Source organism: Loxodonta africana, chromosome 22 (genome assembly GCF_030014295.1).
Source record: "Loxodonta africana isolate mLoxAfr1 chromosome 22, mLoxAfr1.hap2, whole genome shotgun sequence".
Lineage (NCBI taxonomy): Eukaryota > Metazoa > Chordata > Mammalia > Proboscidea > Elephantidae > Loxodonta > Loxodonta africana.
The window spans coordinates 33,047,121-33,061,662 of NC_087363.1; the positions used below are offsets into that span (position 1 = coordinate 33,047,121).

At 37.3% G+C, this 14,542-nt stretch overlaps 1 protein-coding gene across 1 annotated transcript in view; it reads right to left on the reverse strand.

Moving 5' to 3' along the window:
- The window catches only part of TXNRD3 (thioredoxin reductase 3), an 87,736-nt gene that overhangs the window by 58,296 nt on the left and 14,898 nt on the right, over window positions 1-14,542 (reverse strand). The window contains exon 6 of the mRNA XM_023547847.2: window positions 13,943-14,062. Coding sequence (XP_023403615.1) covers window positions 13,943-14,062 — 120 coding nt within the window. The remainder of the gene's footprint in view (window positions 1-13,942; window positions 14,063-14,542) is intronic.

Genomic DNA, 14,542 nt, shown 5'->3' on the forward strand with positions numbered 1-14,542 from the left:
GGAAAAGTCACCTTCTATACTTTCTCAAATGTTGCTTAGCTAGTCTCACATACTTATTTTTCAATATGAACTTCAGAATCATTTATCAAGTTCCAAAAATGGGGGGGAAGCAGGCAAGGGAAATCTCATTGAGATTTCACAAATAAATTTTAAGAGAAATAATGTCTTCACAATATTGAGACCATGCCTACCAAAACCATAGTGTATTTGTTATGCGTTTATATTCCTTCCTTATGTATTTTACACATCCCTAAATTTATTCCAAAGTATTCTATCATTTTTGTTGCACTCTTCAATTATATTTTTTAGCTATTAGTGGTATATAAGAAATCTACTGATTTTTGTGCATTCATCTTAAAAGCAGTCAACTTACTGAGCTCATTATTTCTGGTATTTTTCAGTTGAATGTCTTATATATTCTAGGTAAAGTATATATAGTTGTAAATAATTGTTTCTCATTCATATTATAAACTTAAAAATGACTTTTTCCTCTTCCTATTTAAATACGTATACTTTTTCTTTCTTATCTTTCTTTTTTTTGCATTGACCAGAAGCACCAGAACAATTCAGACAGTAGCAGTAAAGTGCACAACCCTGTCTGATTCTTGACTTTAATGGAAATGCCTCAAGTTCTTTCTTCTCCAGGAAATACTTGCTTTTGACTTTTGTCCATCTGTAAAAGAAGTGTCCCATTTCTTTTCTTAGATATCCTGATAGTTTTTTTTTAAAGCAAGAATGGATGTAAAACTTTTATAAAATGTCTTTTTGGCTGAAATCCAGGCAATCTCATCGATTTTATGTATTCCTATTTGTGATTTCCTAATGTTGACTCATTTTGGCATCCCTGAACATAGAGGATTTGTTATACTATACAGGATATGCTGAAGAGGATTTGCTAACATTTGTTCTGGAATTTGGGCACTTCTAAGGCCTGGGGCCGACTACGGAACAGACCATCAATTGCTCTTATGCAAGTTAAGCTGAAGAAAATTAGAACAAACCTGCAACAGCCAAAATACACCTTGACCATGTCACAACTGAATTTAGAGACCATCTCAAGAACAGATTTGACACGCTGAACACTAATGACCGAAGACTAGACAAGTTTTGGAATGACATCAAGGATACCATGCATGGAGAAAGAAAGCAAAAGGTCATTAAAAAGATAGGAAAGAAAGAAAAGACCAAAATGGATGTCAGAATAGACTCTGAAAGTTGCTCTTGAAGGTGGAGGAGCTACAGTGAACAGAAGATTTGATGAATTAGAAGAGCTGAACAGAAGATTTCAAAGGGCAGCTCAAGAAGAAAAAGTAAACTATTATAATGAAATATGCAAAGACCCGGAGTTAGAAAACCAAGAGAAGAACATGCTTGGCATTTCTCAGGCAGAAAAAAAAGGAAGAAAAACTTCAAACCTCGAGTTGCAATACTGAAGAATTCTATAGGCAAAATTTTGAATGACACATGAGGCATGAAAAGAAGATGGAAGGAATTCACAGAGTAACTGGACCACAAAGAACTGGCAGATGTTCAGCCACCTCAGGAGGTAGCATATGATCAAGAACCGATGGTAATGAAGGAGTCCAAACTGCACTGAAGGAAATGGCGAAAAACAAGGCTCCAGGAATTGATGGAATACCAACTGAGATGTTTCAACAAATGGATGCAGCGCTGGAGGAACTCACTCATCTATGTCAAGAAATTTAGACACTAGCATCCTGGCCAACTGACAAGATCCATATTTGTGTCCATTCCAAAGCAAGGTGATCCAACGGAATGTGCAAATTATTGAACAATATCATCAATATCACACAAGTAAAATTTTGCTGACAATCATTCAAAAGCAGTTACAGCAGTACATCAACAAGGAACTGCCAGAAGTTTAAGCTGGATTCAGAAGAGGACATGGAACAAGGGATATCATACCAGATGGATCTTGGCTGAGAGCGGAGATATTTATTTGTGTTTTATTGACTACGCAAAGGCATTTGACTGTGTGGATCATTACAAATTATAGATAACATTGAAATAACGAGAATTCCAGAACACTTAATTGTGCTCATGAGGAACCTGCACACAGACCAAGAGGCTGTCATTCAAACAGAATAAGAGGACGGTCCTTGGAATAAAGTCAAGAAAGGTGTGCATCAGGGTTGTATCTTTTCGCCATACTTATTCAGTCTGTATGCTGAGCAAAAAATTCCAGAAGCTGGACTATATGAAAAAGAATGCATCATCCTTACAACTGGCCCAGTAAGCAACATCATGATAAATGAGGAAAATACTGGCATTTTCAAGGATTTCCTTTTACTTGGATCCATAATCAACGCCCATGGAAGCAGTAATTAAGAGATCAAATGATGTATTGTATTGGGCAAACCTACTGCAAAAGACCTCTTTAAGTGCTAAAAAGCAAAGATGTCACTTTGAGTACCAAGCCGTGCCTGACCCAAGCCATGGTATTTTCAATCACCTCATACGCATGTGAAAGCTGGACAATGATTAAGGAGGACCGAAGAGGAAGTGATGTATCCGAGTTATGGTGCTGGTGAAGAAAACTGAATATAGCACAGACTGCCAAAAGAACAAACAAATCTGTCTTGGAAGAAGTACAGCCAGAATGCTCCTTAAAAGCAAGGTATTTGAGACTTCGTCTCACATACCTTGGACATGTTATCAGGAGGGACCAATTCCTGGAGAAGGATATCATGGTCGATAAAGTAGAAAGTCAGAGAAAAAGAAGACCCTCCACAAGATGGACTGGAACAGTGGCTGCAATAGGCTCAGGTATAGCGAAGACTGCGAGGACAATGCAGGACCCGGCAGCATTTCGTCCTGTTGTACGCAGGGTCACTGTGGGTCAGAACCAACTCAACAGCAACCAACAACAACAACACGAGCTACAACTTTCTATTTTCAGACTATCTTTCTGTATCATGTCAAACTAAAAAAAAAAGTGAACTCCATTTTTTCAAAGTTCTAGAACAGTTTAAATTATATAGCAACTATCTGTTTTTTGAAGATTTGATAAGATTAACAAGTCAAGCTATTGGGTCCAGTGCATTTTGGGGAATGGGTTGTTTTTAGGTAATATTTTTGATAATTCAAGATAATCTTTTCATTGTGATATTCAAAATTATTACCACTAGCTTGTACACTAAATTGTTTTCTCTCTTCTACAGCTGTAGTTATGGTTCTTTTCTCACATCTAGTGCTGCGTACTTGTATGCGTTTTCTTTCCTTATTTTCTTAATTGGACCTACCAAAGATGTGCCTATTTTATTTGTATTTTCAAAAATACTCTTGGTTTTGTTTATCAACTTTAATATCTGAGGTGGCTCATTCTTTAACACCTGTTTTGCATGCGTGTGTGTGTTTTGTTTTTTGGGGTTTTCCTTTCCTTTTTTACCTTGTACTCTACCTATCTGGTATTAACTGCCATTGTTTTTGTTTGTATTTCTTCAATACATCTTTTCTGTCTTATTTAAATTTTTCTTATAACCTTTTCCCATTCTTGTATTTTCAATAATTATGGCTTTTTTTTTTTAAGGCTTATAAACAACATAAGAAAAATGTTGCTATTTACCCAACCTGAAAATCTAACCCACTGAGTATTCTATTAAGTAATATGATTGATCTTACATCCAACATCTTATTTTCTGTTGTTACAGTCTTTAGAGTTTCATGCTGTTTCCCTTATCATCTTTGCTATACTGACTTTTCTATGTATATTTTCTCCTTCCCTTTTACTCGGAAGTTCTAAATTCAATTTCTAATTTGGAAATTATCTGCACTTATTTTTATCTGTATTTCTTTATTAACATCAACAATAAAAATATCTAAAACATTCTGCCAGAACAAAGTTTCAGCATGCTTTTACTTCCTTCCTCTTGTCTCCCAGATCCTGTTCAAATCACAGAATGTTTACTCTACAGTATTAACTTTTTAATATTATGGCTCTACTATTTTCATGGTGATTTTCTTTTATTTCAGGCTATCCTTTTTGGACAACTTAATTGCAAACAGATTATCAACAACCATTTAGATTCAACCTGCACAGTCTTGGCGGTACAACACACTGTTGTACAAGGCTCATGCCTGAATCTGTTAGGCACCCCAGATGCCTTATATACTCTCTTTGAAATACCAATTAGCAGTTAACGTAACTTGTTCAAAGCCTGTCTTTCTCCTGAAAGTGACTATGCCAATTGAGCAGAGATTGCAACATTGCTCCCTACTCAACCTACAGTGTAATGCTTGGCATACCAGTAAGCCCCTGATAAACAGTGTTAAAGAAATAAACAAACAACCAACAACCTACTGCCATCAAGTTGATTCCAACTCATAGCAACCCTACAGAACAGAGTAGAACTACCTCACAGGGATCCCAAGGAACGGCTGGTGGATTCCAACTGCTGACCTTTTGGTTAGCAGCCAAGCTCTTAACCACTGTGCCACCAGAGCTCCAAACAAAGGATTTCTGAAACAATATTTCATTTTGCAATTCTTTATTCTGATTCACTTTTCATCTGACTCAAATACTTATTTGAATAATTTTTTTCAGAAAGCACAGATGGGTCGTATACTTGCTGAGAACTAACACATAAATAAATCACATGAATCCACTGTCTTCCAGCATTCAGCATTACAGAAAGAGGACTGGTTAAGTCTAATTCTTTTTCAACACATTTTTTGCTCTGTCAAGATGTTTTCCTTTATTCAGAGAATTTGAAAACTTACCTGGATATATTTCAGGATACCAGTTCTAGTCTTACTGAATCCATTAGCAGCATATGACACAGTTCACTATCCTCTCCAGGATGCTGCTCTCTAGTGTTCCTCCCACATCACCAGCTGCTATTTTCAGTTCCCTGGACTGAGCCTTCCTCGTCTTCTAACTTCTATACATTGCAGTATCTCTAGGCTCAAACCTCTAACCAAGGGCTGTGATGATGAAAATGTTCTATATCCAGTTGTCCAGTACGGTAGCCACTAGCCACACTGTGATAACTCAGCACTTGACATGTAGCTAGTGTGACAGAGAAACTGATGTGTTAATTTCATTTAGTTAGTTTAAATTTAAATAGTCACAGACAGCTAGTGGCCACCATATTAGACGGTGTCATAGATTGAATTGTGTCTCTCAAAACTGTGTGTCAACTTGGCTAGTCCACGATTCCAGTATCATTGGACTGTCCACCATTATGTCATCTGATGCAATTTTCCTATGTGTTGTAAATCCTACCTCTATGATGTTAATACAGGAAACGCTGGTGGTGTAGTGGTTAAGAGCTATGTCTGCTAACCAAAGGTCAGCAGTTCAAATCCACCAGGTGCTCCTTGGAAACTCTATGGGGCAGTTCTACTCTATCCTACAGGGTTGCTATGAGTCGAAATCAACTCCATGGCAACGGGTTTGGTTCTTGGTTTTTCATGATGTTAATGAGGTGGGATTAGTGGCAGTTATGTTAATGAGCCAGGACTCAGTCTACAAGATTAGGCTGTGTCTTAAGTCAATCTCTTTTGAATATAAAACAGGGAAGTGAGCAGAGAGACATGGGAATCTCGTACTACCAAAGAAACAATAGCTAGGAGAATAGCGCATCCTTTGAACCTGAGGTCCCTGCATTGAGAAGATCCCCAACCAGGGAAGACTGATGACCAGGACCTTCAACCAGAGCCGATGGAGAGAAAAAGTATTCCCCTGGAGCTGGCTCCCTAAATTCAGACTTCTAGCTCCTACACTATGAGAGAATAAATTTCTCTTCGTTAAACCCATCCACTTGTGGTATTTCTGTTATAGCTACACTAGATAACTAAGACAGGCTCTCAAAAAGTAAAGATGAAGAGAGACTCCTGAAAGCAGTGAAAGAGTTGCAAAACAGTCATATACAAAGGATCCTCAAGAAGACTAAGTTCCGATTTCTCCTCAGAAACTTTAGAGGCCAGAAGGCAATGGAATGATATATTTAAAGTGCTGAAAGAAAAAAACTGTCAACCAAGAATATTATGTCCAGTGAAACTATCCTTTAAGAATGAAGGTGAAATTAAAACATTCCCAGACAAACAGAAGCTGAGAGAGTTCATATCCATCAGACCAGCCCTATAAAAAATACTAACAGGAGTTCTGTAGATGGAAAGGAAAAGATACTAGAAGGTAATTCAAAGCTATACATAAAAAGAAAGATTCCCAATAAAGGGAAATGCATGGACAAACATAAGGGCTAGCAAGAAGGTATTCATGCTTGATAACTCTAAATGCTTTGATCATATTTTTTAATAACAAACATATAAAAAGCAAGGATAAGATTATGTTACAGGGCACATGAAATATAAAGATGTAATTAGTGGTAACAACAACAAAAGAGGAATGAATGGTACAAATACTGAATTTTTAGTTAAGGTGGTACCAACTAGCCCCAGAATGTTATAAATACAAGTTTTCACATGTAATACATGGTAACTACTAAGAAAAAAAATATATATAATACACAAAAGGAAAGGAGAAGGGAACTAAAGAGGCTCACTACAATAAACCAACAAAACGCTAAAGCAAGAAATAGTAAAGGACAATGAAAAAGAAGGATTAAGACATACAAAAAACAACTAAATAAAAGGGCAGAAGTAAGTCACTTCTTATCAGTAATTATACTGAATGTAAATAGACTAATGCTCCAAGAGGTAGAGAGCGGCAGAATAGATTTAAAAGAAAAAAAACATGATCCAACTATATGCCATTTACAAGAGACATATATTAAATCCAAGGACACAAATGGGTTGAAAGTGAAAGGATGGAAAAAATATTCCATGCAAATAATAACCAAAAGAGAGCCTGGATGGCAATCTTAATATCAAGGTAGACTTTAAGACAAAATTTGTTAGAAGAGATAAAAATGGACACTATATAATGATAAAAGGGTCAATTAATGAAGAAGATTTAACAATCATAAATACACATGTATCTAATACCAGGGCACCTAAATATATAAAGAAAACACTGATAGAACTGAAGGGAGAAATAAAATAGTATTAGTATAATAGTTGCAGACTTCAACACAACATTTTCAATATTGCACAGAATATTTAGAAAGAATCAACAAACACAGGACCTAAATGACACTAAAAACTAACTAGACTTAACACACATATACAGAACACTGCACCCAACAACTGCACAATACACATTCTACTCCAGTATACATAGATCATTTTCCAGACAGACCACATGTTAGGTACCAAAGCAAGTCCTGATAAATTTTAAAAGACTGAAATCATACATACTGTCTTCTCTAACCATAATGGAGTAAGCTAGCAATCAATAACAGAAAAAAACCTGGAAAATACACAAACATATGGAAATTAAACAACACACTATTAAACTAGCAGCAGGTCAAGGAAGAAACAAAAAATTTCCTAGAGTCAAATGCAAATGAAAGTACAACATACCAAAACTTATGGGACACAACAAAGGCAGTACTTAGAGGGAAACTTATAGCAATAAACACCTACGTAAAGAAAGAAAAATATATCAACAGCCTAACTCGATGACTCCAGGAACTAGAAAGAGAAGAGCAAACTAAGCCTAAATATACCAGAAGATAGGAAATAACAAAGATCAGAGGAGAAATAAATAAAATTAAAAACAGAAAAACAACAGAGAGAATCAGTAGAACTAGAAGTTGGTTTTTTGAAAAGATCAATAAAATTGACAAATCTTTAGTGAAAAGATGCAAATAATCAAAGTAAGAAATGACAAAGGGGACATTACAACTGACTCAAAAGAAATAAAGAGAATTATGACAGAATATTATGAACGACTGTACAGCAACAAACCGGATAATCTAGATGAAAGGAACAAATTCTTAGGAGCACAAAACCTACCCAAACTGTCTTAGGAGAAAATAGAAAGTCTCAACAGACCCGTAACAAGTGAAGAGATCAAAAACCTCCCAACAAAAAAAAGTCCTGGACCAGGTGGCTTCACTGGAGAATTCTACCAAACATTTAGAGAAGAACTGACACCACTACTGTTTAAACTCTTCCAAAAGATACAGAGAAGGAATACTCCCTAATTCATTTTATGAAGCAAACATAACCCTGATGCCCAAACCAGACGAAGACACCACAAGATAAGAAAACCACAGGCCAATGTCACTTATGAATATAGATGCAAAAGTCCTCAACAAAATACTAGCAAACAATCCAACAGCATATTAACAGAGTCATACACCATGGCGAAATCGGATTAATTCCAGGAATGCAGGGATGGCTGGACATTAGAAAATCAATCAATGCAATCACCACATCAATAGAACAAAGGAAAAGAACCACATGATCAACTCTATGGATAGTGAAAAAGCATCTGATAAAACCCAGTACCCTTTCTTGATGAAAACCCTAAAGAAGGTTGGAATGGAACCTTCCTCAGTATGATTCAGGGCATACATGAAAAGCCATCACACAACATTATAATTAATGGAGAAAGACTGAGTTTTTCCTTGAAATTAAGAACAAAAGACAAGGGTGCCCACTCTCATCACTTCTATTCAATATTGTGTAAAAAATCCTAGCCAGAGCAATAAGACAAGAAATATAATGTATCAGATCGGAAAAGAAGTAAAATTATCTCTATTTGTGGATGATATGATTCTATACCTAGAAAATCCCAGAGTCCACGAGAAAACTTCTAGAGCTAATAGAGGAATTTAGCAAAGTAGCAGGGTACAAGGTCAACAAACAGAAATCAGATGGATTTCTATACACGAGCAGTGAGAAATCTGAACGAGAAATGAGGGCAACAATTCTATTTACAATAGCATCTAAGAGAATAAAAAAAAAAAGTTTAGAATAAAATACCTAGGAATAAATCTAACCAGGAACATGAAGGACTTATACAATGAAAACTATAAAACACTCCTGAAAGAGATTAAAGAAGACTAAAACAAATGGAAAGATGTTCAATGTTCATGGATTGGAAGAAAATATTGTTAAGATGTCGATACTACCCAAAGTGATCTATAGATTCAACCCAATCCTGATCGAAATTTCAGTAGCCTTCTTTACAGAAATAGAAAAACCAATCCTCAACTTTATATGGAATGCCAAGAGGCTCCAAATGGCTAAAGCAATATTGAAAGAGAAGAAAAAAGTAGGACTCCTCACACTTCCTGATTTTACAACATAATATACAGCCTTGGAGCCCTGGTGCTACAATGATTAAGGGCTTAGCTGTTAATCAAAAGGTCCACAGTTCAAATTCACCAGCTGCTTCTTGGAAACCCTACGGGTAATTCTACTCTGTTCTATACGGTTACTATGATTCAGAATTAACTCAACAGCAATTTTTTTTTTCTTAATACAGATACAGTAATCGAAACAGCGTGATCCCAGTGTAACAAGAGACATAAAAGACCAATGAATAGAATTGAGAGTCCAGAAACAAACCCACACATCTATGGTCAACTGATTTTTGACAAGAGTGCTAAGTCCATTCAACGGGGAAAGAAGAGTCTCTTCAATAAACGGTGTTGGGAAAATTGAATATCCGTGTGCAGAAAAATGAAACAGGATCCATGCCTCACACCATATACAAAAACAAATTCAAAATGGATTAAGGACCTAAATGTGCAAGCTAAAACCATAAAAATTTTAGAAGAACAAGTAGTGGCAATGCTGTCAGGCCTAGCTTTTTACAATAGCTTATCTAATATAACAACAAAAGCACAAAAAACAAGAGACAAAATAAATTAATGGGACCTCAAAAATTAAAAACCTTTTGCTCATCAAAAGACTACCAGAAAAGTGAGAACATAAGCTATCAACTGGGAGAATATCTTCAGATAACCATATATCTGGCAAGAATTTAATAGCCAAAATACATATATAAAACTTCAACAACTTAACAAAAAGACAAAACATTCAATCATAAAATGAGCAAAGGACTTGAATAGCCATTTTACCAAAAAGAACATTCAAATGGCCACCAAACACATGAAACGAGGCTCAACATCATTAGCCATCAGATAGATGTAAATCTAAACCACAATGAGACACCATTTCCCTCCCACTAGCTGTTTTTTAGGACAGCTAAGATGAAATAAATACATGACAAATGTTAGCAAGGATATGGGGAAACTGGAACCCTTATCCATTGCTAGTGGGAATGCAAAATGGTTCAGCTTTTGTGTAAAACAGTTGGCAATTCCTCAAAAAATTAAAAACAGAACTACCATATTACCCAGAAATTCCACTCCTAGGTACATACCCAAGGGACTTAAAAGCAGTGACGTGAACAGACTTATGTACCTGATTGTTCACTGCAACACTATTCCCAATAGCCAAAAGGTGGAAACAACCTAAATGCCTATCAACGGATGAATGGATAAACAAACTGTGGTACACACAATGAAGTAACACTCAGCCATAAAGAGAAATGAAGTCCTGATACATGCTATAATATAGATGAACCTTTACAGCATTATGCTGAGTGAAATAAGCCAGTAACAAAGTACTACTATTATACGATCTCATTTATATGAAATGACAAGTACAGGCAAATTTATAGAGTTTACTAGCGGTTAATATGGGTGGGCCGGAAGGGAAGAGGAGACATTGTTTGGGAAGCAGTGAGCTTCTATTTACGGTGATGAGAAATCTGGCACCGATTAAGGGTGATGGTTGCAAAACATGACTTATGTAACTGATATCACTAAATTATATACTTGAAACAGGTTGAACTGGCAAATGCCGTTTTATATATATTTTTACAACAACAATAACAACAAAAAAGAACAGCTGCTGAGGTTGATTAGATACAAACACCTCACAGGAGTTGTTTTCTTGGTTCAGAGGTTCAAAGTCATGGTTTCATGGGACACTCCAGTCAAGTGGCCTAATACTGTTTTTAGTGATTCTGTTCTATCCAGTTCATTGAGTGGTGTCTGGGGTCTTAAAAGTTTGCAAGCTGCCATCCAAACTATAATAATTGGTCTCTCTTTGCCTGGTGCAGCAGAGGAAGAAAGAGAGTCAGGAATCCAAGGAAGAATTGCTTCCCTTAACAACTAACTCTAGTGCCATGAGACCAATGCCTAAAAATTGGTAAGCAACAAATTCCATGCAATGGCTATTTCTTAGTATAGCACCCCAAAGTTAACTTAGACAGCATTTTGTATACATACAGAAGTATACAAGGAACTTTCAGGAATTTAAGATTTTACCCACTGAAGAAAATTAAGAAGTATTTAGAAATAACAAGCACTTATAAAAGAGTTTAAGTACATGAGCTGACCCCCTCAGGTATGGCAGAGGTGTGTAAACATACCTCTCAACTGTCTTCTCTCTGAACTGCAGAGAACAAATGAGTGTGAACCAATGGAGAATAAACAAGGTTACTACACCCAAGAAGTAGTCATCTCGAAGATAACCCTGACGTGTCTAACATGATCCACACAACCACCTCTGAGGATCTCTCACTGTCACCAATATCCTATGCCACAGTTCAGTAGATCACAACCTTTTCCCCACCAAGGAGGCTTTTATTATTTTTTCCTACTTGGACTCGATTATTTTAGGAACAGTGTATAAACACTTTTTATTTTAAAAAGCAACCCCTTAATTACTGTCAGCAAAATGCACATAATTCAGTTCCTATTTTATTTAGCCTTCTGCAGCATTTGGCTGAATTTAGTTCTTTCTAAACTCTCTTCTCTTGGCTTCTCTAACACAGCTCTACTGGTTTTCCTTCTCTTCCTCAAATACTTAAATGTTAAAATACGTCAGGATTTTCTCTGTCTTCTATTCTTTCCAACAATATATTCTCCCAGACCATCTCAACAATTCCTAAGACTTCAATATAACTACATGTGGGTGGCACTACAACTGAGCCCTGCTGGACGTCTCCACCCAGATGCGACAATGGTACCTCACCCAAGAGGAAGGATTCAGGGAGAAGGCAAATGCATGAATGTGAAAAGACTGCCCAGAAGTTAAACCAGTGAATGGCGAGGCCTTCCTTATCTACAACCAGTTAACACTAGTGTGTCCTAAACCTCTCTTTGTTGACTGTGTGGAGAAATTTGTCCAGTATCAACTCATTATCCAGAACTCAACCATGCACCCTCCCCCATTAACCCAAGTCCACCTGTTTTCACCTTCACCAGTTCCTCATCCTGGATCCTTTCCTCTGCCTCCCAAGGTGACCTGGATGATTTATCAGAATTACCGGCCTAAGTTTAAGAATCACCTGTGAAATTTTAAACACACATATGGCCATAATAACTGGATCAAAAGCTCTGGTGGAAGAGACAATGCATTTGTAATTTTTAAAATCTCTCCAAGTTCTCCTGATAAAGAGCCAACACTGAGAAGAATCAGTACTCTACATCTAACCAGTCCCCACATCCTGTCAACTCCATTTCTTGTATCTCTCTAATCCATCTTGTGGATTCTAGTCCAACTTCACAGTCTCAGTTAGGCCTTGGTCATTTCTCCTCAGGTCACCACAGTGGTGTCCTACCTTTGTTCCACCCCCACCCCAGCCTTCCCAGACTTCTATGTTCCACAGTGCCATCTCAGTGATCCCAAATCCTAACTGCAATTCACATTCCTTTCCTGCTTAAATTCTGTAATAGCTCTCTTATTACCTATTTACCTAAATAGGATAAAATTTACTTAAAATGGCATATAACAGCCTTTGAGACCTGCTCACCTCTTTAATTCCATTTCTCTTAATGTTCTTCCAGCCATTCTTCACTTCAAAAAGAAGTCTTTTTTTTTTTTTCACTTCAGCCACTCATAATTCCCCAAACACAATCTGTGTTCTCACATGTCCGTATTTTTTGTCAAGCTGCACCCTGTCTTCAATGTTCTACATCTGAGCTATCTCCTCCATGAAAGCTTTCCTTGACAACCACACCTGCAAGGCTACATTAGGTGCCCCTCATGCTGATACCTAAAACACAACCATTAATTACAGTGTATTTCACAATGAATGGATCATCTTGTCTCTTTCAACAGACTATTCCTGCTTAAGGGAAGGAGCTTTTTTTTTTTTTTAATTTTTATTGTTCTTTAAGTGAAAGTTTACAGATCAAGTCAGTCTCTCACACAAAAACCTATATACACCTTGCTACATACTCCCAATTGCTCTCCCCCTAATGAGACAGGCCGCTCCCTCCCTCCACTCTCTCTTTTCATGTCTATTCCGCCAGCTTCTAACTCCTTGTACCCTCTCATCTCCTCTCCAGGCAGGAGGTCCCAATAGTCTCAAGTGTCCACCTGATCTAAAAAGCTCACTCCTCACCAGCATCCCTCTCCAACCCATTGTCCAGTCTAATCCCTGTCTGAAGAGTTGGCTTTGGGAATGGGTCCTGCCCTGGGCCAACAGAAGGTCTGGGGGTCATGACCACCGGGGTCCTTCTAGTCTCAGCCAGACCATTAAGTCTGGTCTTTTTACAAGAATTTGGGGTCTGCATCCCACTGCTCTCCAGGCAGGAGCTATTTTTTCCTCATATCTGAATCTCAGGGTCCAGCCAATAAATGTTTATTGGATGATTTTCCACCTTTCATTAACCAAAGAAATATATAAGCACTGATAAAACAGAAAGTGTTATTGCACTGAATGGTTAAAATTGAAATGACCCTTATTATTCTATTTTCTTTACACTTGAAAAAATTTTGAAAACGATTATCTTTCACAGTCTGCTACTGATGTGGAACTGCTACAGCTGAAACGCTTCCCTCCCTCCACTGCCAGGCCCACAAGAGCAGAGCCATATTTAAAGTGTTCATCTTTGAGACCTCAATGCCAGGCTAAAAATAACATAGAGTAGGCTCTAAATGAATTTGAAGCTCAACTATAAAAATATGAATAGCAAGTCTTTACCCAAGAAACTCATTCTTTCTCCTTTTTTCTCAGTCTATATCTGTATATGCCATTACTCACCGTATTGATTGTACTCCCAGCCAAATTTCCTTGAGTCACGTAATGCCTGTCCCAAAAGTGCAGCTTGATGCATCAGTTTCTTAGGAATACAGCCTACATTTACACAGGTACCACCAAGACCTGAGAAAGAAAATCACAGCTTTAATGTCTCCTCTGTGTGCGTGTTTGTGTGTATGTGGTTTTACATAACTGCATGGTGGGTGTCATTAAAACATGTGGCAATGACAAAGATGGTAGTGGAGCCAATACCACACCCCACAATAACTAACACAAGGTATTAGTCCAAAGTGTCTAACCAAGGGTCCATGGAGGAGGCCCATGGATGAGTAAAATGCTCTATGGATATGTGTAAGAACAGTTTCCTAGGAACAGAGTTTAAAACTTCCATTTGAGTCTCAGGGATGAGAACTTGACTGATTAGATATATACTGCCCCAAGGGTCAGAACCCCCATTTCAAGCTTTTTACTCTATATGACTTTACTCCTTCTCTGAACCAGAAGCTCTTCCACCTTAAGCTGCATGGTGACATCTGCTTTGAATCTTGAATAATACAAAACATGTCATGCATGAATGAAAAGATTCCCTCATTGACAGCAGTC